General features: G+C 41.7%; 1 protein-coding gene across 3 annotated transcripts in view; it reads right to left on the bottom strand.

Moving 5' to 3' along the window:
- Window positions 1–2,100: 2,100 nt before the first annotated feature.
- The window catches only part of Alkbh3 (alkB homolog 3, alpha-ketoglutarate dependent dioxygenase), a 42,747-nt gene continuing 17,514 nt past the window's right edge, over window positions 2,101–27,333 (bottom strand). The window contains exons 9-10 of one of the 3 annotated variants that reach the window (XM_045159262.1): window positions 5,280–5,378; window positions 2,101–2,896 (exon numbers count right to left, since the gene is read on the bottom strand). In XM_045159262.1, coding sequence (XP_045015197.1) covers window positions 2,876–2,896; window positions 5,280–5,378 — 120 coding nt within the window. In that variant the 3' untranslated portion in view covers window positions 2,101–2,875. Of the gene's footprint in view, window positions 2,897–3,568; window positions 4,110–5,279; window positions 5,379–27,333 lie in introns of those variants that run through there. The other 2 variants (XM_045159261.1, XM_004663339.2) reach the window with 2 other exon arrangements.

The raw sequence follows: 27,333 nt of genomic DNA, 5'->3' as shown, positions 1-27,333 counted from the left end.
TACTAGGTCAATGAGTGACAGAATAAACCCAGGCTCAGGCAGAAGACACAGGTCTTCATCCTGTGCTGTCTCCTCCTTTGGGTAGCTTTGACGCTCTGAGCTTAACGCCTCAGTCTTACTTATTCAAAGTGGAAAACACTTCTTAAGCTATACCTCAAGACTTTGGGCAGGAAGAAGGAAATGCATGCATAAGAGCTCACAGCTCTACCTCTTGCCCATCACCTCCCAGCACAAGAACCCTTCCTTGGTGGCTGGTTGTCTAACTCCCCCTCCCCTACCTCTCCAGGTGAAGAGTGAAGACTAAGGTCAAAGAAGGTGCTGAGAAGAAACTAGAAGGAATTCCCTTGATATTTTTAGAGGAAATAGCAGTGGCTCTTTGGCAATCACACCTGGTGGTCCCAGGACTGAGAATACCCCTGGGGCAGAATTTGGGAGGCCCCATAGATGCCCTTCATGTAGTCATCCTACAAACATTCCTCCAAAAAGGTGGATACAGCCCTTGATCCAGCATTGCTCCAGATGGGAGGTTCCCTTCCAGCAGCATCGTGTGCTGTTGCCGCTTGGAGTTGGTGGCAGAGGTACACTGGCGAAGACAGCTCAGCCCAGTGCAGCCTCTCAGAAAAAAAAACCCTGCAGAGCCCCTAGACTGTGTAGCTCAGGACCCTCAGGCAAAGCATCACAGCTCATGCAAATATGCCCTTCCTACAGTGGTCCACTAATTGCAACCGGCCACACAGCCCTCCACTTCTCCCAGTTCATTTAACACCAATTTGTTTACCAAATAAGTGCAGGAGCCTTGTTGGGGCCACCACTGCTGCCAGGCTCAGACCAGGGCTCTTACCACCTATGGCAGATACCAGGTTCCAGGATTTTATTAGTCATTTAGGTGTCATGTGTTTAGAAAAAAACATAACACATGATTGTTTTTAGGATTAGCTCAGATCATGATGTATGGGACCAACAGTGTGGCTGCTCTTGGGCTCCCTCCTGACACCTTCTGACTCCTTTCAGACATCAGTAATTTCCTCTAGAGCCAGGCCAGTGCTCATAGCCCACACCAAGGCCCTGCCCGAGCACAAACACATCCATTCTCCTGGCCCTGGGACTGTCCTTGTGCCATGTGACATCACTATTCCCATGATGAGAGTGACAGCACAGAAATCATTCTCACAATGATGTCACAAAAGCATGCTCTGCCAGCTCCAAGGGGCTCACTGGAGAAAGCTCTGGTTACAAAGGGCTCCCTGACTTACCCTCTTTCCCACCTTCGTTTTTTGACACTGTTCCTGTTCCCACTTTTAACATTAACAAACAGCTCAGCCCAATATGAGGCTTTGGTCACAAGGCTGGGAAGGGCTTTTGTAACATCAAGGTGAGGCTTATGACTACTAAACCAGCTGGAAAAAGTACAATTTAGCTTGTGTTCCACTCTAATAAATAAATGCTGAAGTCATGTGATTTGATCCTCAGACCCAGGAATCATAAGAACTGGTGCCAGCAGCACAAATCTGGCAGGGGTCCTATATGGGGGTTTCTGCCAAAGACAAAATGGGAAGCAGGGAGAAAACGGCACTTGTAAACTAGTTCCTTGGAGGGGAGCTTATGGGTGGAATCATATATAAGACTTAAACAAACAGAATGCATCACTATGGAAATGCCTATCATTTTCAAAGGAACCATTAAAAAATAAGTAATCAAGACTTCAGATTCAACACTACAAGTGTTTATGACCAGAAAAGGCAAAATGGGCCTTAGATATTCTGTGGCCAAGAAAACGCTGCCAAAACTCAAGGAAGAAATATTCCCAGCAGGGCAGGAACCCGTTATTTGTCAGGCTTTTCTCTGGAGTCCTCCAAAAGGAGCATTCTGCTCAGTGCAGGCCTACTTAACTCTTTCAGGGTTGCTATGTCATGGTTCAGAAGCCAGGGCCAGTGTAACTGATGGGATCCACTCAGACCTGCCATGCAATAGGGCAGTCAATATCGCCAAGGCAGCAGAGTGGGAGCCTCAAGGACCGGGCATAGTAGCTGTGATCCACACATATAAGGGAGCATCAGCTGAGGTAGGGGTTTAGTGAATGTGGACAAAAACAGACACCAGTTTCAGTACTTTGGACACAATTTAATGTTAAATGTCACTGTTTCCATGTGTGCTTTGAGGCTACATATCTAGTGTGGAGCCTGATTTGTTAGCTGATTAAGATTGGTGATATTGGTAAAAAGCCTCATACTTAGTATGAACATGACCAGGAGCCTCAAATGCACTAATAGAGGAGAGAGAAGGGATCATAGGAAAAATTTCACCTACCTGGGGAAGTTCCAAGGTCTATCTGTTTGGATATGGTCAAGAACCACTTGCCACAGAGGATGGCTGAGAATATTTCTGCATTCATCAGAGATTGAATTGAAAATTAGTTTTCCCAGTTAAACAGCCAATTGATAGTCTAGAAGGCAACACAGCTTCTATATGTTCATGCTGGTTAAGAAGAAATAAGATGCAGACACCTGCCCAGATGCACAGGAAAGCAGGGGATAGACAGGTGACCTGTAGTTAGCTGTGGCCAGCTCTGTTAGAGCAAGACTTGAGATTTAGGCTCCCAGTGAGGTCTTACAGATGATTCTACTTTAGTTCCATCTTACAGTGTAGAATGGAAACAGGATGAAAATGAAGAAGGCACAGCAAATTTCTCCCCAAGCAGGAAAAAGAAATATGTTTAATTCTTGTGTCCTACTTTCACCCACTGGAACTGCCTCTCTCAGGTGTAAATTAATCTGGTAAACTGCTCCTGAGCCAAGAGGTCAAGAAGACATGCGCTTTTATGACACAACAAGGGGCAGCCACTCTTCTGTTTTGGGAACCTTAGTGACATCACAAGCTAACCCTTGAACTCTGGAACCTGTGGAGAAGGGAACACTGAGTCATTAGAGAGCCTTAGTCATGGACTACTGAAATCTAAGGTGAGGTCATCAAGTCTGTTCCCTGAAGGGCTGCTCTGTTTCTGTCTGGCCTGGCTTTAAACGACTCAAGCAATTCTCTAGAGGAAACTAATCTATGTGGAACAGTTGTCACCAACAGGGCATTTGCTGCTCTCTCGCCAAAATTTTAGCCTGGTTCTTCTCATGACAATCTCAGGTATTCCTGCCTTCAAGGAGACAGTGCTGTCTTGCATTAGGAGGGGCCCAGTTAACTGCCTGAGGTGTGGACTAAAGTATACTGCTTTATCTTTATCCAGAGGACTACAGTTAGTGAAGACTAACAGGCTGAGATTCAGCTAAATATAGCATTCCCTGAATATGCAGCTTTTCTATTACAATAACATTCAAGCCAAGATGTTAAAGAGTCAAGACACTTCAACAAAAAGCCCTGCAAAGCCACCTCTGTTTGGGTTTCAGCAGCTGTCTCTGCCCGTGAAAGGCTCCAAGTTACTGACGCATATTTATATCTCCCCTTCACTAACGTCATAAAGCACAAACATGCAGATTTTCTCCAAAGGCACAAGGCCATTTGTATTTCTTCAAATTCAAGGGAGGAGGGCAGGTAGAAAAGAGCTTATAGGCCAAACCATCAGTGAGTTTAACTAGTTTTTAATTTGTTTAATGATAAACCTGGATTTTGAAATTTGCTTCAGAATAACTGTTCCCACAACAAACATCTTTGCAATATGAAGTGTTGTAGCTAAGCTGAGACGTAGTTCCACCATCTTCCAAACAGCCATATCTTGAGCCATGTATGGTGACACTTGCCTTTAATCCCAGCACTTGGAGACATAGGTAGGAGGATTGCTATGAATTCAAGGCCACCCTGAGACTCCATAGTATATTCCAGGTCAGCCTGGGTTAGAACAAGACCCTACCTCGGAAAACAAATAAACAAAAAAAACCCCAACAGCCACATCTTCAGAGCAGCCTCCTGAAATATCTTCTGGATGGGGCTTCGAAGGGCTGGTTGGGTCTCAGTGGATGACCCTCACTGGGGCTTCTCTGCAAAGGTCTCCCATCACCAAGGCACCCCTCTAGAGTCTGGATAAATAGTCCGAAAGGTCAGGTTTACTCTTGGTTCTCTGGAGTGGTATTCCTTGGGGACTCGATGCTAAATGGAAACATAAGTTGCTGTCTGACATGAATATATACACTTTTATGTCAAAGTGATTTACAACTTATTTATGAGGCTATGGAAATGTTTCCATTTTATCCCTGTCTAATGAGCAGCATTAGGCTTTCTGCAGTCTTGTGGAAAATGTTCTCTGTCTCTGAAACAAACTTCCAGCTGATCCTTCTAGGTTGCATCAGCATCCTTACAGCAAGACAAATCCATGTTTTCCACCTGTTGCTCTCCCTTCTCAGCCCACATTTATGGTAAGTGTCTGTACAATAATATGATCTGGCCTATACATGGTCTAGCCTAGTTGTGGAGCTGTGAGAACCAACATGGCAGCCATTTATATAAATTTAAATTCATGAGAATACTCAGTTCTTTGCACACTAGTCACATTTTAGGTGATTAACAAGCAGGTGGCTAAACTGTGATGGTATAGACACAGGTATCTACACCATCATAGAAAGTTCATCCTGCCACAGCTACTGACAAGTCCATTTTAACTGTCAATCATCTCAAAACTCCTGAAATGACATCAGTTTACTGTCTTTTGCACATTATAAGCAATTTGCTTTCCCCCCTGTGTTTACTTTTCAGCCACTCAACAAACTGTTATGGGCTGTTGAGATGGCTCAGTGGGTAAAGCACTTCCCTTCAAGAATGAAAACACAGGGCTGGAGAGATGGCTTAGCGGTTAAGCGCTTGCCTGTGAAGCCTAAGGATCCCAGTTCGAGGCTCGGTTCCCCAGGTCCCACGTTAGCCAGATGCACAAGGGGGCACACGCGTCTGGAGTTCATTTGCAGAGGCTGGAAGCCCTGGTGCGCCCATTCTCTCTCTCTCCCTCTATCGGTCTTTCTCTCTGTGTCTGTCGCTCTCAAATAAATAAATAAATAATAATAAAAAAAAAAGAATGAAAATACAGAGCGAAGGGAGGCTAAGATAGGGGAATACCAAAGTTCATGAGCCCCAGCAAACACAGCAGTGAACAGCAAAGAAATCCTGCCTCAAAACAAGGTAGAAAGTGAGGATCAACACTACAGGTTGTCCTCTGACCTCTACACATGCCCACATTCACACACATGAATACACAAATATTACTTACACACACACACACACACACACACACACACACACACAAATGAAACTGCCTCCAGAAACAATCCATATTACTTGCATGTTCTTACCTGCCAGTCAACCTGTGTAGCTCCTTCCATAATTAATAAGGTCCCATGATCCAAGGGTATCTTCACTCTTTCCACATAGCTGTAGTCTCCATTCTCTTCCTAGAAAATGCCATACATTGCTTTGAATTTTTGATTGTGTGATCACGAGGCAACAGACCCTGGCAGCAGGTCTCCTTGCAGACCAGAGGGCTTGTATATAGGCTGTAGCTTGGCAAGTTAATTCCCTTCTCTGTATACTGGTACTCATTTGGGGGAGAAACAGTATCTGTCTCATAGGGCTATTCTGAGCTTCAGAGGATGTGTGTGAAAGACTTGGGGAAATGGCTCATAAGAAGCACTATACAAGTGTTATTTTTAGTATTATAACTATCTAAATGCAGAGAAATGGCTCATAAGAAGCACTATACAAGTGTTATTTTTAGTATTATAACTATCTAAATGCAGAGAAGCCCATTTTGGCCTGTGGGGGAATTTAAAATCTCTTATACAAGAATTCCCTAAATCTGCATTATGCAATGTTTGATGTTTCAACATCATGTGGGAAAAGAGAACTTTTAACCAAGACATGACGGGCAGAGTTCTGCTTCACTTTTCCATAACTTAAGCCCATTCACTTATTGGTAGTAAAAACTAGTCATGGCTCTTCCAATGTTAATCTGGCGTTTTGGAGATATATTCGTCTCTTTTCAGAGCAGGCAATGGAAAGAATGCCTCAAAGAAAGGAGCTGTGGCATAACCAAAAGAGTGTTGAAAAATGCAGCTTGGCTGTTTGATGCTTGTATCTTTGAGAACAGATCACAACTCCAGAACACTGACAGCACTCATGCCTTGCTTGGTATTGCAGTCAGGTTCACATTGCTGGTAGAAATCACCCAACCAAGAGCAGCTTATGGGAAAAGAGAGGTTTATTTTGGCTTACAAGCTCAAAGGGGAAGCTCCATGATGGCAGGAAAAATGATGGCATGAGCAGAGGGAAGACATCACCCCCTGGCCAACATCAGAAGGACAACTACAACAGGAGAGTTTGCCAAACACTGGCAAGGGGAAACTGGCTATAACACCCATAAGCTCACCCCCAATATACACACCCCCAGGAGGTGTTAATTCCCAAATCTCCATCAGCTGGGAACCTAGCATTCAGAACACCTAAGTTTATGGGGGACACCTGAATCAAACCACCACATATGGACACTGTTCCTTTCTCCTGGAGAGACAAACAAATATGTCCAATATTGTCATGGGTCTTCACAGCACTACCAGCAATGCCATTAACAGGTGGTATTGGTTCTCGTTATAGCAGACAGATAATAAATAACTCCATGGTCTGCTATCATGCAGAACATATGAGGTGGCGAGACTAGGACAGACCTGAGCTTTCTGATTTCTTTACCTCCACCACAGACCAAAGTAATGAGTCCATCCATCTGCTTCTTTTGATGCAGGGTTACATTTGGTTACTGAGGTATAAATTTCAGTGCACTCCTGTGTTTATGTTTGTTACTATAGGGATCCTTCTGAGAACTTAACTGTTTACAATGATTTCCCTCAGGAAAATCAAAGTCAAAACAAGCATGAACTTGCATAAACAGTCTAAGTTCTGGAGACCAATTTTGGCAGTGATTTTTGTCAAGGACAGCCAGAATTTTTACAGGCAGAAGACTTAAGCAATGCTTGAAGCAACTTTTCGGTTAAGTGATTGATTATAATTGTGTCTGCCTCCTTTTCTCTTCAGGAATAAGTAAGCACCAAAACATTGAGCCCTGACTGTTCAGCCAACCACAGAGCAGTTGGAAGGTGACCTTGCTTGTCGATGGCCTACCTCCATTCAGAGGGCAAAAGCTGGCACTCTAAAAAAGTATGCCAGACAGAGGAGATGAATATCTTGCTGGAGAAAAGATATTTTTAAAAAGGGGGTGTATTATCGATGAGATTAGAGGGCCCAAGGTTCCTTAATGCAGGCTTGAAAGACAGTAAAGAGTTCAAGTGCAACTTGGGTAGAGGTAGAAGAATCTCTGCTGTCCTCTATGTAACCAAATAGGCTACTGCAAATAGATCTGAGGCAAAGCATTGATAAATTATGTATCAGGATACATTCTCAAAAGTAGAATTACTGGGCTAGAGAGATGGCTTGGTGGTTAAAGGCACTTGCTTGTAAAACTTGATAACCTAGGCATGATATGCCAGTACCAACATATAGCCAGCCAGATTCACAAAGTAGTGCATGCATATGGAGTTCATATGCAGTGGCAACAGGAACTAGCAAGCTCTTTCTCTCTCCCTCTCCCCCTCTTACTCTCAAGTAAATAAATGAAATATTTAAAATAATAGAATTAGTGAGTCTAGTGTATGAACTTTAAGGCACTTGATTTATACTACTAAATTTTTTTTAATTTAATTTATTAGTTTTCTTTTCAGCAAATACAGGCAGTTTGGCACCATTGTTTAGGCTCATCAATGATCAAGCCCCTCCCAATGGACCCTCCTTGTTGATGTAAATGGGTCCTGCATTGTGGAGTTAGCCCACAGTTATTGGTACAATAAATGTCTCTGCATATTATGACCCAACATGTGACTCTGACATTCTTTCTGCCCCCTCTTCCACAAAATTTCCCTGAGCCATGTTGGGTTCATTTTTGGTCTGCTTCAGTGCTGAGGTGTTGGGGGCCTCTGAGGCTCTGGCTCTCTGATTTGGTAGGCGTTGATTTTTCTCTGTGTTGGTCTCCTTCCCCTTTGTGCTGGTATCCGGTTCATCAGGAAAACAGCACCCTTGCTTGTTTTGCCAATTGTCCTTAGTTTCAGTTGGGCCCCTTTTGAGGTATGTTGGGGCAGCTCTCTCCTTAGGATCTGCATCTATCTTTCTTTCCCCAGTATTTGCAGCACAGCTAGGCGGTCGCCATCTTGGCCGGAAGTCCCTACTAAATTTCTTGAGGAGGTTACAGCAACTTATAATTCCATTGGGAAGATATACAGTACCGATCTTTATGGTAAACACTATCAAGTGACCATGATGGAGGGAAAATTAGGGGGAGAAATTATAACTCACTCGAGCTTACAGTTGCTTGGTAACTAGCCAGTTCAACATTTTCCCATGTTTATTTGCTGTTTGTGTTTCTTCTTCTGTGAACTCTCCATTTATGTGCTTTGTTCCGGGAGGGTGAGGGGGCTAACATTTTTCTTAATGACCACAGGTTTTACAAATACTTTCTCACTTTTTATTTGTTTTTTTTTTTAAACTGTGTTTATGTGACTTAACATAGATTCATAGGGTCATAGGTTTTTGAGTCAACTTCACTGAACCTTATTTGGCTCTTTCATGGTTTGTATGCTTAGAGAGGCTTTTCCTACCCTGAAAAAAGGTACATATGCAACTACATTTCCTTTTTTTTTATTATTTTTTTTTTAAATTTATTTATTTGAGAGTGACAGACACAGAGAGAAAGACAGATAGAGGGAGAGAGAGAGAATGGGCACGCCAAGGTTTCCAGCCTCTGCAAACGAACTCCAGACGCGTGCGCCCCCTTGTGCATCTGGCTAACGTGGGACCTGGGGAACCGAGCCTCGAACCGGGGTCCTTAGGCTTCACAGGCAAGCGCTTAACCGCTAAGCCATCTCTCTAGCCCTACATTTCCTTTTTAAAAAGTTTACAGTTTTTAGATTTAAGTCTTTAGTCTACCTGGAGTTTCATTTTTATTTCCATGCTTTGAGGGGGAGAGAGGGCTGGTTTCACACATGCTAGGTAAGTACTTTCCAGTGAATTATATTCTCAGCCCCGATGCTTGTTTTATTAGGTTAGTCGAGAACTTAACCCAAGGCATCATATAAGATTTTTGGATCAGATTAACCATGATGGTGGTTGCAGGCATATTAGCCACTATATACATACAGTACTGCCAATCTTCATGACAAACCCATCAGTGAGGGAAAGGAGGACATATTATTTATTCTTTCATAAGCCAAGGGACCTGGAGGGAAAGGCTGGCAGGTGACAGGGCCAACAAATGAACACATACCTGCCTCGCTCTAAAACCTGCAATGTTTCATTATACCCTGGCTTTCTATAGTAAGCTGTATTCCTCTGGAAATCCTGCCATACTGTCCTCCTAATTACATGGCATGCTGAGCTTACTGATAGGGCACAAATGCCAATAAGGAACATAAAGGAGGGGACCATGGAGAGCCAGGGGCCTGTGTATTCGTGGTATGTACTATCAATGGGTAGCCCTTGCTCACTGTTCTCTAGTATTACTCCGTTTTCTGGGTTTTCCAGGGATACTGGTGAGTGGAAAGTTTTTATGTGAAATTCTTGAGTTATAAATCTGAGCAGCTATTTCAGTTTCTTTTTTTAAAAGAAAACAAAACACTGTAGGCCGTATTCAGCTCAAGGCCTATCTGGTGGTGCTGCAGCTGGACCTCTAATGTGACTATCTTGTTTCACTCCCACATCAGCCACCCTCACTGGCCTGTAAGCTCTCAAGGCCAGCTGTCACTTGCTGCATTTCTTTGAGCCCTCTTAGCAACACCACACAGCAGTGTCTTGGGATGCATGCTGCTTTATCTTTACGTATTATATTATTCACCTCATCTTCAAGAGAAAAGGCTGTTCAAAGCAAAATAGACTTCCAAGTGTTCTTGATTAACAGCAATCTACTTGGCCTTCTAGTTCCTCTCTTGAGTCTCAGATGAGCTGTTTATCTAAAAGCGCTACCATCTTTTTGCTAGGATGCTTAAAAAAACAAAACAAATGAATAGAAAAGTCAAATAAAGTAGTAGCATGCTACCTAATTTCTCATGCTCACAGGACTAACTCAACACAAATTAACTAATATGAATTTCTATAATGGAGGTAATAGAAGGGAGACTCATTGGTGACAGGAGCCCTGGAAGGAAGTGTCCATTGATGGAGAGCATGCCTGAGGAAGAGCACATACATGTCACCAGAGTAGAACAACCAGCAAACAGTGTGAGAAACAAAGAAGACTGGGTGTTCAGTATCTGACTCCATCTTGTGTTCTAGTAGCAAAGGACTTTTGTAAAATGAAACAAAGTGACAAAAACAGGGAGCTCAAATTCCCTTTCTGTTTCCTTTTTTTTTTTTTTTTTCCCCTCAAGCTGTGTTGTCTCTGTTCTCTTGTCCTGGAATGAGTTCTTTAGTTATTTCAAGAAAGAATTCGCTGGGAAAGGGGAGGCAGGGATAAAGAACGGCATATACCAGTACACCAGCTCTATGGAGACTGAGGAAGGAGGACTGAGAGTTCAAGACTCTGTCTGTCAAGATAAGAAAGGGAAGAAAAACAAAAGAGGGAAGGACAGAAATAATTAGACAACCAGGCACAGTGGTATGTATCTGTAATAGTTTTTCAGGAAGGTGAGGTAAGAGGATTGAGAGTTCAAGGTAATATAAAGAGACCTTGTATCAGAAAAAAAAAAAAGAATAAAAGATAATTTGGACATTGATTTTATGTCAAATAAGGGAATCAAGAAAATGAAAAAATACCATATTCTTTTTTTTGAGGTAGGGTCTCACTCTAGCCCAGGCTGACCTGGAATTCACTATGGAGTCTCAGTGGCCTTGAACTCATGGCAATCCTCCTACCTCTGCCTCCCGAGTGCTGGGATCAAAGGTGTGCACCACCACACCTGGCTTCAAAATAACATATTCTTAATCTGACCAAAAGACTAGTGACACCATGGTCATAAATGGACTTATGTATAGGTGAGATTGTGGAGTTTATCACAGAAAACAGTAAATCTTATTTTAGAACTTCAGTTTGGAATTAACATGTATATTATGAAGTGAAAAGGTCTCATGGCCACATAGAAAGTGAAAACTGGAAATTAAGATAAAAGTCAAAGATGGAGAAGAGATTCTAAAGTTACTCCCCAAAGAAAAATCAGCCAAAGCTCTATGAACTAATGGTCTCCAACTTGTTTAGTTGTACTTAATCAACGCACATATAGTACACCGAGGACATAATGACAAGAAAGAAAAAAACTATCCACATGGTGTTTACAATCCACTGCTAGTTGATAATGTACTAAAAAATAAGATAAAAAATAATAGACTCAAAGAAAAATTTGAACATCCATATTTAGTCTACCTTTGAACATCAAGAAAATATTTCATGGGCTGGAGAGATGGCTTAGCGGTTAAGCGCTTGCCTGTGAAGCCTAAGGACTCTGGTTCGAGGCTTGGTTTCCCAGGTCCCACGTTAGCCAGATGCACAGGGGGCGCATGCATCTGGAGTTCGTTTGCAGTGGCTGGAAGCCCTGGCGCACCCATCCTCTCTCTCTTCCTCTATCTGTCTTTCTCCCTGTGTCTGTCACTCTCAAATAAATAAATAAAAAATGAACAAAAAAATATTACAAAAAAAGAAAATAAAGAAAAAAAAAAGAAGATAAACGGTAACAAAAAGTACAGGAATAACTAAGATAAGAAGCCAATATGAGAAAGCAAAGGCAGTTACTAGAGGAGAAGGATACTAGAGACAAACGTCATTATGAAAAAAAAAAAAAAAGATGAGGATTAAGGAAAAGGCCAGTGGGTTTGATTTTAGGCATCAGTGTATGTGTGTGTGTGTGTGTGTGTATATATATATATATATATATATATATTTTTTTTTTTTTTTTTTTTTTTTTTTTTTTTTTTGAGGTAGGGTCTCACTCTAGCTCAGGCTAACCTGAAATTCACTATGCAGTCTCAGGGTGGCCTCAAACTCATGGTGATTCTCCTCACTATGCCTCCAAGTGCTAGGATTAAAGGTGTGCACCACTACACCCGGCTGCATCAGTATAATTTTAGCAGAGATGGAAGAAAGGTGCTAGAGATCAGGTGTTTGAAGATGGAGTTGGGTTGTGAGTAAAGGGAGAATGGTTACAGAAAACTTATTCCAGAAGGTGTCTGTGTGTGTGTGTGTGCTCTTTCTTCCTTCTAGGGGAGCAGTGTGGATTCCTACATGCTCTGCAGCACAGCTAGGGCACAAAAGTTGGAAATATATCAGTCTTTTACCTTGGAGCAGGATGGTGCCACTCTGACCAGCTGAGTTCTGTCAGGGATGAGAGGGTGGGTGATCAACCTTCCTCTACACTCATCCTCTCAAACAGGGACCAACCCTCAGGAGCAGGTGACTTGCTCTGGGACCGAAGAAACCTGACACATATACAGCAGGAACTCGGGCCCACATCTCATGCTCGCACTCATTCTCCACACAGGTAGGTGGATTCCCTGAGCTCCACCAAGAGAGGCTCAGCTCCAGGCTGAAGGTCCTCTGACCTCTAATGGACCTGGGCAGGCATGGGGTGCAGGAGCGGCTGGTGCACACCCGCCAGGGTGGTCACTCTGACCTCCAAAAGGGACCCAGGCAGGCATGAGGTGCAGAGTGGCTGGTGCACACCCACCGGGGTGGTACCAGTGCAACCTCCACAATCTGCACAACTGCAGTACAGTGTGGGAGCTGAGGGAGGGGTGGTGGTGGTAGGAGCTCATGCTGTGGAGTAGCTCCTGAGCATCATGGGCACACCACTGCTGCAGGCACACAGCTGAATATCCTCCTGACCTCCACATACCAACTATCTACAACAGCCTGCATGAGCGAGAACTCTGTCTCACACATGCAAAGTGGTTCCCAGCAAAGCACCAGTGTGGAGCATTTTGCACACTTGGCAAGGCCAGAACAGGGTTACAAGCAGACTCCCACACCATCCACACAACCCTGCAAGCCAGACAAAGCCCCCCCCCCACCCTAATTAGGGGCAAACCCATCAGCAAGATCTCACTCCTCCCTGAGCCTGCTAGCAACAGCTGCCGCCAATCCAACCACCAAAGGCCAGCAAGCAAGCATCATGGAGACAAGATGATACTGAATGGCCAGGCTTCCCAGGGTTTCACCCATAAACGCTAAGAGACACCACACACATGGAAGTTTTTGTCCAGCTCCAAGACCCAACCAAAATTTACACCATCCCACTGCAATCTGGATCAAGCCAAAATAGAGCACTCACTGAAGAGCTTACAAGAGCCACTGTTTGCTAAAAGCAATAACAAAAAGCTTCACAAAACAAGCCAAATGCCGGGTATGCTGGTGCACGCCTTTAATCCCAGCACTTGGGAGGCAGAGATAGGATCACCATGAGTTTGGGCCTTCCTGAGACTCCATAGTGAATTCCAGGTCAGCTTGGGCTAGAGTGAGACCCTACCTTGAAAAACTAAAAAAAAAAACAAAACAAAAACCACAAACCAAGAGATCTCCACAAAGAATGCCTAACCCCACACCCACAATGAAAGTTTATAATAAAAATATAAGAGGCTTCAGGCTTGAGAGACAGCTTAGCAGTTAAGGCATTTGCTTACAAAGCCAAAGGACCCTGGTTTGATTCCTCAAGACCCATGTTAGCCAGATGCACAAGGGGGAGCATGTGTCTGGAGTTCGTTTGCAGTGGCTGGAGGTCCTAGCATGCCCATTCTCTCTCTCTCTCCCCCTCTTTCTCTGTCAAATAAAAAAAAAAAAATTAAAAACATAAAAAAGGATTCACCAGAAATAGAATCCCAAAATGAAGGCATGAAAAGCTTATTTAAAAACTTAATGAGGCCAGGTGTGGTGGTACATGGCTTTAATCCCAGCACTCGGGAAGCAGAGGTAGAAGGACTGCCATGAGTTCAAGGCCACCCTGAGACTCTATAGTAAATTCCAGGTCAGCCTGGGCTACAGTGAGACCCTACCTTGGGCGGGGGGGGGGGGGGGGGGGATGAAACTTAATGAGACCATGACCAAACAAGTAGAAGAACTGGGAGCAAATCATCAAAACAATCAACAATCACATAACTGAAATGCAACAGAACTATCAAACACATCAAACAGCTTTTATCAGTCATCTTAACATAATTGAAGGAAATCAGAGAGATCTTAAAAGACAGATAAACAAATTGACAACTAACAGGACAAAAGAAGAAACTCTCCATGGCACAGAATTTAGTTTAAACTCTAAACAATGAAAGCAAAGAGTGATGAAAGCAGCAAGAGAGAAACAACTCAATACTTATAAAGACAAGACCATGGAAACTCTAAAAGCCAGGTGAGCTTGAAATGGAGTACAGCAAAGTCTAAAAAACTATGGCTTACAACCTAATTTTTTGTACTCAGTGAAAGTATCCTTCATAATAAAAGGATAAAGGAAATCTTTCTGTGATGAAAGCCAGTGCTATACATATATGAGCACAAAGCTAACCCTCAGAGAATACTTCAGGGAATTCTCCACAAAGAATCAAACAATCAACCACAAGAGCCCACAAGAGTGAAAAACAATAACCAAAACGAGAGCAGACATAAAAATGTACAAAGCTCAAGAAAGAACCAAATTCCAAGCTGGAGAGATGGCTTAGCGGTTAAGTGCTTGCCTATGAAGCCTAAGAACTCCGGTTCGAGACTTGATTCTCCAGGACCCATGTTAGCCAGATGCACAAGGGAGCACACGTCTGGAGTTCGTTTGCAGTGGCTGGAAGCCCTGGTGCACCCATTCTCTCTCTCTCTCTCTTCCTCTTTCTCTCTCTCAAATAAATAAATAAAAATGAACAACAACAAAAAAAGAAAGAACCAAATTCCACAAAGCCTTCAACATGACAGGGATAAAATAGAATGTTAGTTTTAACTTTAAACATTAATGGAACATTAATGGACTAAACTCCTCAATCAAAAGACACAGGTGAATGGGGTGGATCAGAATTGATCCATCTGCTGTCTTCAAGAAAGCCACCTCACCAGTAAAGACAGACACCTCCACACGGTGAAAAGATGGCAAATGTTTTTCCAAGCAAATAGAAATAAACAAACAGGTATGGCTATATTAATATCTGACAAAATAGACTTCAAACCAAAAGTAATCAAAACAGACAAGACCACTTTTTACTCATCAAGGGAATGATACAACAAGAGGACATCACAATCATAAATTTATAGGCACCAAACATAGGTGCACCACATTTTGCAAAGCAAAACATACTTGACAACAAATCAGAAATAAATCCCAAGACCAGTGTAGTAGGAGGCTTCAAAACCCCACTATCATCAATAGATAGATCATCTAAGCAGAAAGGTAACAAGAAAGATAATAACAGCTTAATACAATAGATCAATTAGACATAACAGATATCTACAGGCCATTCCACTCTTAATTTGACAGACTATATTCTTCTCAGTAGCTCATAGACCTTCTCCAAAATAGATCATATATATAAAACATGCTTCCACAAATTTAGGAAAACCAATAGAACTCTCTGCATCATATCTCACCACAATGCATTAAAGCTAGAAACTAACAAGAAAAACACCAGAAAGTATACCAGCTCCTAGAGACTGTACCATATACTATTAACAATGAATGGGTGGTAGAAGTAATAAAAATAGAAATTGTAAAATTTCTAGAATGGAATATAATGAAAAAAACAACATACCAAAACTTATGGAGCAAAATGAAGGCAGTCCTAAGGGGAAAATTTATAGCACTACATGCCTTCATAACAAAGACAGATGTCATAAAACAAAAACAGGGCTAAAGAGATGGCTTAGCAGTTAAGGTGTTTGCCTGCAAAGCCAAAGGACCCATGTTTAATTTCCCAAGCCCCATGGTGGCGCATATGTCTGGAGTTTGTTTGCACTGATTAGAGGCCCTGGCATGCTCATCCTCTTCCTCTCTCTCTCCGTCTTTCTTCCTCTCGATCAAATAAATAAATTAAATTTATATAAAAAGCAAGAATAATTCAACCTTACAAGTTCCCTATGGAAAATAATAAGATCAGAAAAGAAATTAATGAATTGGAAACTAAGAAAACAATTTTAAAAATTGATGAAATGAAGAACTGGTTTTTCAATAAAATAAACAAGATTGATAAACCTGTGAGACATTTGACTCAAAAGAATTAAAAAGTCTCAAATTAACAAGATTATGAATGCAAATGGAAAGATCACAACAGACACTGCCAACTGAAGAATCCTCAGGACATTTTTTTCAAAATCTCTACTCCACAATGGATGAAATCCTAGATAGAAACCACCTACCAAAACTAAATCCAGAACTGATAAATTTCCTAAACAATCCTATTACATCCAACCAGATTGAAACTGTAACAAATAGTGCTGGAGAAATTGGATAACCATGTGTAGAAAAATGAAACTAGAACCACTCCTCTCACCATGCACAAACATCAACTCCAACTGGATTAAGGACCTTAATATAAAACCTGAAACTCTTAAATGGCTGGAAGACAAAATAGGGAGAACTCTCTATGATACATGAATGAGGAAAGACTTCCTGAATAAGACCCCAGTAGCCCATGAAAGTAAACAATCACTCAACCAGTGGAATATCATGAAACTAAAAAGCTATTGAACAGACAGATATACCATAAAGAGAACCAACAGACTACCCACAGAATGGGAGACAATCTTTGCCAGCTATACTATCAACAGAAGCCTAATATCTAGAATCTACACAGAACTAAAAATTAAGCAATAAAAAAACCTCAAACAATCTGCTCAAGAAAATGGGACAGGGAACTAAATAGAGAATTCTCAAAGAAAGAAATACAAATGGTTCATACTCATCTAAAAAATGTTTGAGCTGGACATGGTGGTGCATACCTTTGATCCCAGCACTCAGGAGACAGAGGTAGGAGGATTGCTGTGAGTTTTAGGCCACCCTGAGACTGCATAGTGAATTCTAGGTCAGCCTGGGCTATAGTGAGACCCTACCTCCAAAAAAAAAAAAAAAAAAAACCAGGCTGGAGAGCTGGCTTAGTGGTTAAGAGCTTGCCTGTGAAGCCTAAGGACCCTGGTTCAAGGATTGATTCCCCAGGACTCATGTTAGCCAGATGCACAAGGGGACGCATGCGTCTGTAGTTAATCTGCAGTGACTGGAGGCCCTGGCGTACCCATTCTCTCTTTCTCTGTCTGTCGCTCTCAAATAAGTAAATAAATAAGTAAATGAACAAAAATAAAATAAAACAAAACAAATAATAAATAAAACAAAGGAATGTTCAACATCATTAGTCATTAGTGAAATGCAAATTAAAATTATGAGATTCTACCTTATTCCAATCAAAAAACAAACAACAATAAAAAAAAAACGGTGAGGATGTGTGGAAAGAGGAACCATTATTCACTGCTAGTGGGAATGCAAATTGCTATGAAAATCAGTGTGGAGATTCCTAAAAACGATGAAAATAAATCTACCATCTGACCCAGCAATAGCTGGGAATACCACTCCTGGATTTTTACCTTAAAGACTCCACTCTTCAGAGATACCTGCTCAATTGTGTTTATAGCTGCTCTTTATTCACAAAAGCTAAGAATTGGAATCAAACCAGATGCACATTAACTGGCAAATGGATAATCAACATGTAGTAAATATGTACAATGAAATTCTATTCAGCAATGAGAAAAAAAATGAAATAAAGAAATTTACAGGAAAATGGACAGACTTAGAAAATATCATCCAAAGTGAAGTTACACAATCTAATGAAGACAAATGCCACATGTTTTCTCTCATATGTAGCTCCTAAAATAGACCAGCGGAAGAGGAGGGCAATGGCAGTCAACATTAAGACTGGGTATATAACTAGAATGAGATCAGGAAAAAGTGAAAACAGAGAGGTAGGAAAGGAGGGGTTACCAGAAACCTAGTAAAGGGAAAGAATATGGGGGATGAGTTAACCCCCAATTAAAGGAGATGGTTGGACCAGACTGATAGTGCCTAGTGAAAGGTAGAGACAGCTTAGTCCTAAAATCACTAGCTCTGATTTGTGAATCCCAAGATCAGAACAGGGTTACCCCCCACAGTGAGTAGTTGGCCTGGAAGACCCATGAGGTCCCCCAAACAATGACGGCCATTGCCAAGCATTTGGTTAGCCAGCAGAGCTAAAAGGTAAGATTCTACTGCTGAAAACACCACAGGCTGCTTTTTTAGAACATGGAGAGACCACATGGGAACACAGGAAAGCCAATTCTCTCCTGACAAACCCTCGTTACTCTGGAAAATGCTAGGGGATCTACTGTGTAACAATGGTCACCAATGGCAGGATCTAATCAGGAGACCCTGTAAGCCATGCAATCAACCAGCTTTAATCCCAACACTTGGGAGGCTGAGGTAGGAGGATCCCTGTGAGTTCAAGGCCAGCTTGAGACAGTGAATTCCAGGTAAGCCTGAGCTAGAGTAAGAGCTCTTTCTACCTCAAAAAACCAGAAGAAAAAAAAAATACCTCTCAAATTATATGCATATCCCCCTTAATCAAAGTTCCTCTTACTCTTGGTTGGAGGATCTGTTTTATTTTATAGATGGCAGAGAATACGAGGGAGATATAAGATCCATCAATTCAACAAGACAGCCGACTACCCACCATGAGATGTGCCATTAACCAGGGTCCAAAAGAACCTACAGAGGAAGCAGTGATGAGTAGTTTTCCCAATGCTAGCCTGACATAGCCTGCCAACCACCTCTACATGAGCTACTAGGGGAAAGTGGCCAACAACAGTGTGAGCAAGGAGGGGTCATAGCTACTCAGAAGCAACTAGCCTGACCAGAAGTACACACCAGTGCAAGGGTGGCACAAAACCTCAGTAAGTAACCAATAGCTTTCTGATTGGCTAAGAGATCTGCTCAATGGAAAGGAGCCCATATCTGGAACTGAGAACCAGTTTGGAATCCTATGGAGACAAAGATTATGCTCTCCAATATCAAGCTCCCACTAGTCTTTGGCCATCAAACTTCCTCTAAATTAATAACAGTTATCCAATTTAACCCATGTTGACTCTACTCTCCATTGTAGAATATGTTTTTCTTTTTCAGAAGGTAGAGACCTGAGGAGATAAACCACCCCTAACATTTCAGCCAAGGCCCAGGTAAAACCACAGAGGAATTAGGGAGATGACCAAGAGTGCTGCTTCCATGGTGAGCCTGACAATAAGCACAAGGATGAAGGACACAGATTCCAAGGATACTCACCATATACCAAAGCAAAAATACAGAGGCTCCTAAGAGCTAATCACTGAAGTAGACTTAAAATGCACCCAACCACAGCTCAGGGAATTTTGTGGAAGAGGAGGCAGAATGATTTTAAGAGCCACAGGTTGGGACATCATGCCCAGAGGCATTGCCTCCCCCCGGTAAGTGCTGTTCCCACAACACATAACCTACAACCCCATGGAATACCAACAACCCCATCCACAGTGGGATGGGGACAGAGACGAGGGAAAAGATGGTACCAACGCATGATGCATCCATACAAAGTATGTCCCTAATTTTTAAAAAGGGGGAAAACTCTAGTTTTTGGATAAGACTTTTAAATGTCAAGTTTTCAAGCAAACTCCATATATGATCATGGCATATACAGAAGCAGAATGTACCACTTTAGAAAAGGTTGTTCTAAATCCAGAAGTGTTGCTCACAATACAAATTTAGGATCTTCTCTTGACCTGGTGGTACACTGCTGTACTTCAGGGCTAAAGAAGCTGAGGCAGGAGGGTGCAATGTTCTAGGCCAGCCTAGGATATATAGCAAACAAATAAAATGACAGAAGCCTGAGAAATTTTTAGCCCAAAATAATTATCTCCAAAAGATGTCAAAGCATGTGTTCAAGCCTAAGACAAGACCCCAAGGAAGCAAATGAAAATTCCAATTCTTTCCCCCTACCCAGATCTCCAGTTTGGAGATAACTCATATCCTTCCCAAAATTACCTAGCTTTATTTATTTACCTGTAGACACATATTCACTTACTTATTCACACCCTTCAAATCATTCGAGGGCCATTGAGATAGTAGTTCAAAACCTCAGAAAAAAAAGTTAAATTAAATTAAATTAAATTAAAAAAATAGTCAGGGGCTGGAGAGTTGGCTCGGCTGTTAAGGTGCTTGCCAGCAAAGCCTAAGGACCCAGGTTTGATTCCCCAATACCCATGTAAAACCAGATGCACAAAGTAGCACAAACATCTGGAATTTGTTTGCAGTGGCTGGAGGTTCTGGCATAACCATCTTTCTGTCTCTCTTTTCTCCTTGCTTGCAAAAAAATAAATAAAAAATATTTTAAAAAACTCAGTCACTATTTCAGATCCAGTGGCTATCTTTCAGCCAAGAGAAAGAGTTCAGTTTTATTGCTATTTACTTCCTTTTTCAATTTTTGGTTAAGTCATGGAAGCATATACCATGCAGAAAAAGCTTAGAAATTCACCAACTACTACAATAACTTCATGGTAAAACTTTGATTATTCCAAAGAAATAGCTACCAATTATTGCCATTTATAAGAAAGTAGGACGTATAAAGGAGGCAGGTAAGTGCTTTTTACCAACATCAGGGATAGAAACAGGAAGAAAGGCTGGTTCTCACTAGGGACTACTTTTAAAGGTCAGTGGTTATCAATAATTTTCAAGCTGGGCATGGTGGCACATGCCTTTAATCCCAGCACTTGGGAGGCAGAGGTAGGAGGATCACTGAGTTCGAGGCTACCTAAGACTACATAGTGAATTCCAGGTCAGCCTAGGCCAGTTTTCAAAGTATTTCTTGTAACCTCTCAGAGCAGATATTGCAATCAGAAGATGATTTAATGAGGAAGGAGCTGGGGATGGTGGTACACACCAGCAATTGTAGCACTGAGGATGAGGAGACCCGAGGATTGTGAGTTTGAGTTTCAGCCCAGGGTAGGATATAAAACAAGATCCTTTCTCAAAAAAAGAAAAAGAAAAAAGGAAATGAAAGAAAGAATGACAAAAATGAAAAGGTAAAGAAAAAGAGGGGAAAATTAACTGGGATTACCTAGTGTAGCAATGGGGGCTATTGCTTCAGGTGGAGGCTCTATCACTAACTTAAGTACTGCACAGTTCTCACTTTTCAGCCTCCAAGGTTAAACTATTCATCAATATATTATTTCAGTGTATCTTTCTTTATTCTAAAGCCTTGAAAAAGACACATTAATATTTATGATCAGGTTTTTTTTTGGCATTTGCACGCATGTGCATGTGTATATGTAGCACAAGTGTGGTGCAGTATGTATGGCATATAAATGTGTGTACAGATGTGCTTGTGCACAGGGGGGCCAAAGGAGAACATCAGATATCCTCTTCTGTTGTTCATCTATGTATTTCCTTAAGATAGGAGCTTACAGGTGTGCATGACCATGCCTAGCTTTTTTATGTGGGTGCCAGGGATTGAACTCAGGTAATCTCAGGCCCTCTTGGGCCTTCATGTATAAGAGGCAAGCACTCTGACCTGCCTAGCCATCTCCCCAGTCCTTCACACTGACTTTTTAAAAATATATTTATATTTATTTGAGAGAGAAAGGTAAGTCAGGGCCTCCAGCCACTGCAAACTCCAGATGTGTGTGCCCCCTTGTGTATCTGGCTTACATGGGTTCTGAGGAACTGAACCTGGGTCCTTTGGCTTTGCAGGCAAACACCTTAACTGCTAAGCCATCTATCCAGCCCCATATTCCAATATTCCACTATTCCCAGAAATTGTAACAAAACAAAACATTTAGCAAAGAAGGCACTGGGGCCAGGCATAGTGGTACACACCTTTAATCCCAGCACTTTGGAGGCAGAGGTAGGAGGATCATCATGAGTTTGAGGCCAATATCAGCTAGAGCGAGACCCTACCTTGAAAAGCCAAACACCAAAAAAAAAAAAAAAAAAAAAAAAAAGAATCCTGCCAGGCATGGTGGAGCATGCCTTTAATCCTAGCATTCAGGAGGCTGAGGCTGGAGGATCTCTGTGAGTTCTAGGCCAGCCTGAGATTACATAGTGAATTCCAGGTCATACCTCAAAAACTCAAAACAAAAAACAACAAAAAAAAAGAAGGCAGCACTGAGAACTTCCATCCATTGGGTTCTCTCAAAGACTCTACCATCAGACTTGCTTTTATAAACCACACATGCTTCAGAAAGTACTTGGGACAGAGGTGGTTAGAGAAAAACCCAACTTTCCTCATTCAATCACGTAGAGAAGGAGAAAAGTGACTCCTAATATGCACAATTCAGTGAATCCAGGAAAGTGCTTGTGCGTGGCAATTTGCTACAGAAATAAAGCTTTTGGCATCTAAACCTCCAGTGTATCACAAACTTCCTGTTATTATCTAATAACACCACACTCAGCCATCACTGTTTCCATGGTAACCGACAGAGAAATAGCAGCCTGCCAAATGGCTTTTGTAGTTCCTTTTGAGTTTGCTCTTTTGTACAGAATTAGAGTTAGCTAGGAAAAGAACCAGGCTAATCTTTGCAAACAGGTACATGGTGTAGTTTGAAAAGTACAATTGGGTTTGGGACAAGAAGTGCAGAAAAGCTTCTGTGAGCCCATCATGATAGAATATAAAAGGTCTACTGAAATTCATGAGTTAAGCTTCCCCTTGGTCTTAGGACAGGACAGGTTGGCATTAGCTAGTATATAGATATGGAGTTCTTTCCTCAGTCTATGACATGACCCACACAAAAGACAGGATAGGGCGAGTGGAAGAAAAAAATCAAGCAAGATTACTGTGCCCCCAAGTACCTTACTATAATTAAAGGAAATAGTAATTTACTCTAAAGTTAAAGTAAATAAGTGAGACTTCACAGGTTCTTGAAGTAGAGAACAGTAAAAACAGGATCATCACCTTGAAGAATATAATATTCAATCCCAAGATGAAGTATATATGAAGCTGACTGAGCCAAGTGCATGAATCAGAAGTATTCTGGTATATAGAAACAAAGATCCCTAAGGCATCTAGCAAGAGGAAACTGTGAAGAATACAGTGTGTAGAAATGGGGCAGCTTCTGACAATCTGCAGCTAGAGACTTTGAGGTGCCAAACTATAAAACAAACAGCTTCTAGGCATGGAGGAATTTTAATTCATTGGGGCGGGGGGGAGAAGCAAGACTATGACTCTTGCTGGGCATGGTGGTACATGCCTGTAATCCCAGCCCATGGGAGTTATAGGCAAAAGGATCAAGAGTTCAAGGCAGAACCAGCTACATAGGCAGGAAGAAGCCAGTCTGAGCTATGTAAGACCTTGTCTCAAAAGACAAAAACAAAAACTATTTCCCTTTGAAAGCAGAAAGAAAGAAATGCTCTTGTCTCAAAACTATACTTGTTTGAAGTATAGAAAATCTATGACTCCTGTCTACTTCAGATGAGAAATTGGGACTCAAGTCAGATAGGTGTTAGTTTCTCATGTGTTAGGTCAAAACTAATAGTTTGTGGGCTGGAGAGATGGCTTAGCGGTTAAGCGCTTGCCTGTGAAGCCTAAGGACCCCGGTTCAAGGCCCGGTTCCCCAGGTCCCACGTTAGCCAGATGCACAAGGGGGCACACGCGTCTGGAGTTCCTTTGCAGAGGCTGGAAGCCCTGGCGCGCCCATTCTTTCTCTCTCCCTCTCTCTGTCTTTCTCTCTGTGTCTGTCGCTCTCAAATAAATAAATAAAAAATTAAAAAAACAAAACTAATAGTTTGAAAGATTCCCTCCTATAACCTTTACTGAACCTCAAAAGTCTTGTTGGCAGACATGAAATTATAACCAATAGTGGCATTCAGAGAGATAGGCTCCTAAGTGTTACTGAAAGACTCCAACAAATCCCACATATAAGATTAATTTAATTTATCTGTTTAATTTATATTTTTAATTTGGGATGTATGAGTTATAAGTCATGTTCTCCGAGCTACCACCTCAGATTAGAAGGGAAAATAGGCAAATATTTGCAATAATCAACTCCCATCAATTCTTAGAAAATAGATTGCTTATATTAAGATAAAGATGTATGCCTTCAGAAATGGTCCCATAGCTGTCAGCTCAAAAGGCCTCTGTTTTAAGTTACATCTGTAGAGCTCCAGGTTTGTGCAATCTGGTCACAAAACTTAAACATATTGTTTCAAAAGTTTAAACTTATATTCTGTTTGCCCAAGAACAGGACTCCTAAGCTGGATTCACTATTGTGTGATTATACTTCAAATACATCAACATTCACTTTGTCCATCTTAAACAAGAGTCAGAATTGAGAGCATATACAAGAATAACAATCAATTCAATCATAGTTAAAATGGGGCCAAAAGCCAAAACTTACCAGAGCCAATCACCTGCAGTAGTGATATATTTATACTTCCTCCCAAACCTATTTCCTCAGCCAACTTTCAAGAGCTCAGATAAATTTTTTTCCTTATTAGATGTATCAGGTCAGCTGACACAGCTGCAGTCCACATTCCCCGCTGCTGGCTGACCTGAGGGCACTTTACCTCTCTTTGAGTATTTTATGGCCCATTTTCACTAGTGTTCCTAAAAAGTCTATAGGAAGCTTGAGATGAGAGAGCCTCAGTATAGGCAGCCTCCCTTTTAGACATACATTCTGTTCCAATCAGTTGCTCAAGAAACAATGCTGTATGTGCTAGTTATGTTCTCTGCCCCCACATTAACCTACAATGTAGCTTAAGTATATTACCAAGAAACAGCTCTTGGTCACAAGGTATTAGTTTTTATTTTGGTTTGTCTGCAATGCTAGTGATTGAGTCTAGGGCCTTGCACTTGCATGCTAGGCATGCACTCTACAACTTAATGCATCCCCTGCTTGTGATTGATCCTTTTGAGGAAAAAATGATGATCTGCTGACTGGAAGACAGAAAGAAAGGGGCATTTCTGTGCACCAAAACACAGCTAATGTTTAGCAGTTGGAAACTGCTTGTACACTAAACTTAACTCCCCAGAAAACATACTCTGAGAATTCTTAAGTTCCCATCTATAAATAGGACCTCAATTTGTTTTTCAAAAAGGGTTGGTGGTGAATATATTCATATAAAGAAATAGCAACTGAAGACTTAAATACTTACAAACAAAGAAAATCACTGTGAAGAACTAAATACTAGGATTTTACCACAGCTTACACATACTACAGCTAGAGTGCTATTCTTGTGGTTGGTAACAGAATGCCAAGAAGAAGGCATGGCATCAGTATGGTGGAAAGAAGCGCTAGGAGAAAAAGTTTGCACCTTGTTCATTCATGGTGGCAGGCCCAGCTCCCTTCACTGCCTGAAAGAAAAGCTGAGTCTTGTCTGTCTGGCTTGAGAAGAGGATCTGAACCTAAACAATGGGTACCCAGTATTTCTTTGTTATTCATAGCTCAGGAGCCTCACTAAGGGCAGGATGAATTATTCAGACATGTAACTTCTGTGCCCATATGTAAAAGCTTGACCATACCTAAAAGTCTACAGCAAAGGCTGGACAGCCTGATTCTCAAGTCCTCCTTTTAGATGCATGAGCAAAATGCTTTTGAATGCATTCCGAGTTCCCAGGGAGCAAGTTAACTTAATAAGACACTGGAAACAGAATTCCCTGACAACAATGACCAAAGTTTCTGTGCAAGCAAAAGGAAAGAAAAGTTAATCACTGGAAATTATGCCAACAAATGGTACTTGATATCACAGATGCAAATAACTCAGTATGCTACCAAATGCCATGCATGGAAAGCAAATATGTTACACAGGAAGACAGCCTGGTTAGACCTATTAATTGTATTCCTACAGAAGTATATCTGATAAAGAACAGACATGAGCACTGACTAACATTGATGTGGCCTCAATTAGGTCATATTAAGAACACAGCCTAATGCCTTTAATCCCAGCACTTGGGAGGCAGTGGTAGGGGGATCACCATGAGTTTGAGGCCACCCTGAGACTCCATAGCGAATTCCAGGTCAGCCTGAGCTACAGTGAGACCCTACCTCGAAAAACCACACACACGCGCGCGCGCGCACACACACACACACACACACACACAAAGAAGGGCTGGAGAGATGGCTTAGCGGTTAAGCGCTTGCCTGTGAAGCCTAAGGACCCCGGTTCGAGGCTTGGTTCCCTAGGTCCCACGTTAGCCAGATGCACAAGGGGGCGCACACGTCTGGAGTTCGTTTGCAGAGGCTGGAAGCCCTGGCGCACCCATTCTCTCTCTCTCCCTCTATCTGTCTTTCTCTCTGTGTCTGTCGCTCTCAAATTAAATAAATAAAAATAAAAAATAAAAAAAAAAAGAAGAGGAAAGAAAAAGTAGAGAAGCCTGTGAAATTAACAGTGTGTATACAAAATACTGCTTTTTCTACATGCAATAAATATGAAAAATGATTAATGCAAAAAAAAAAAAAAAAAAAAGAACATAGCCTACTGGCCTATACCAACTTGATCTGGTTATGAAACTTTGCATAAGAAAAGACACAAGCCCTATAAATAGGATAATTTGGTTAATGTTTTCTCTTTGCATAAGAAAAGACACAAGCCCTATAAATAGGATAATTTGGTTAATGTTTTCTCTTTTCTTATAGTTCCTATTATCTTCCTGTTCTTGGCCCACATAGTTGATTTAAAAATAAGACTAGGGCTGGAGAGATGGCTTAGTGGTTAAGGTGCTTGCCTGCAAAGCCAAAGGACCCTCGTTTTATTCCCCAGGACCCACTTAAGCCAGATGCACAATGGGGCGCACATATCTGGAGTTCGTCTGTAGTGGCTGGAGGCCCTGACGCTCACATTCTCCCCCCACCCTCTCTCTGCCTTCCCCCCCTTCAAATAAAGAATATAAAAATAAACTGTAGGAAAAAAAAAAAAAAACAAGACTGGAGGTAGGGGTCCATACCATATGTCTTTTAAATGTCATATCTATGTAAGAACTGGAATGAAAAACTGAAATTATAGTCAGTTTAATTACTGCCCTTCAGCCTGAATGTACACAGACCACTGCCTGATAATCTGGCTTAAGCTTTTCTCTCTGAAAGAATGTCAGGCCTGTATGTCTTTCAGCAGATGAATAAGCAGGGGACTGGGATGTATATGATGCTCCCTCACATACAGTTCCTGTGGTGCAACTACCACAGGAACACAGAAAATGACAGCCTCTTCAGGGATATCTTTTTTGAGCCTCTTTCCTCTCCTATCTTACCCCACTACTCTGAGTTACCTTCTAAAAATCTTCAGTCATAGCATTTATCATAACTGCAGTTATTTGAGTGACTAGCAATATCAACTAGCTATATCTCCATGAGGACAATGACTATATTCATTCTTTCCACTAATCAAA

This window comes from Jaculus jaculus, chromosome 9 (genome assembly GCF_020740685.1).
Source record: "Jaculus jaculus isolate mJacJac1 chromosome 9, mJacJac1.mat.Y.cur, whole genome shotgun sequence".
NCBI classification, from domain to species: Eukaryota; Metazoa; Chordata; class Mammalia; order Rodentia; family Dipodidae; genus Jaculus; species Jaculus jaculus.
Note: the sequence above shows the minus strand (reverse complement) of the source record. Positions and strands in the feature narration are given on the sequence as shown.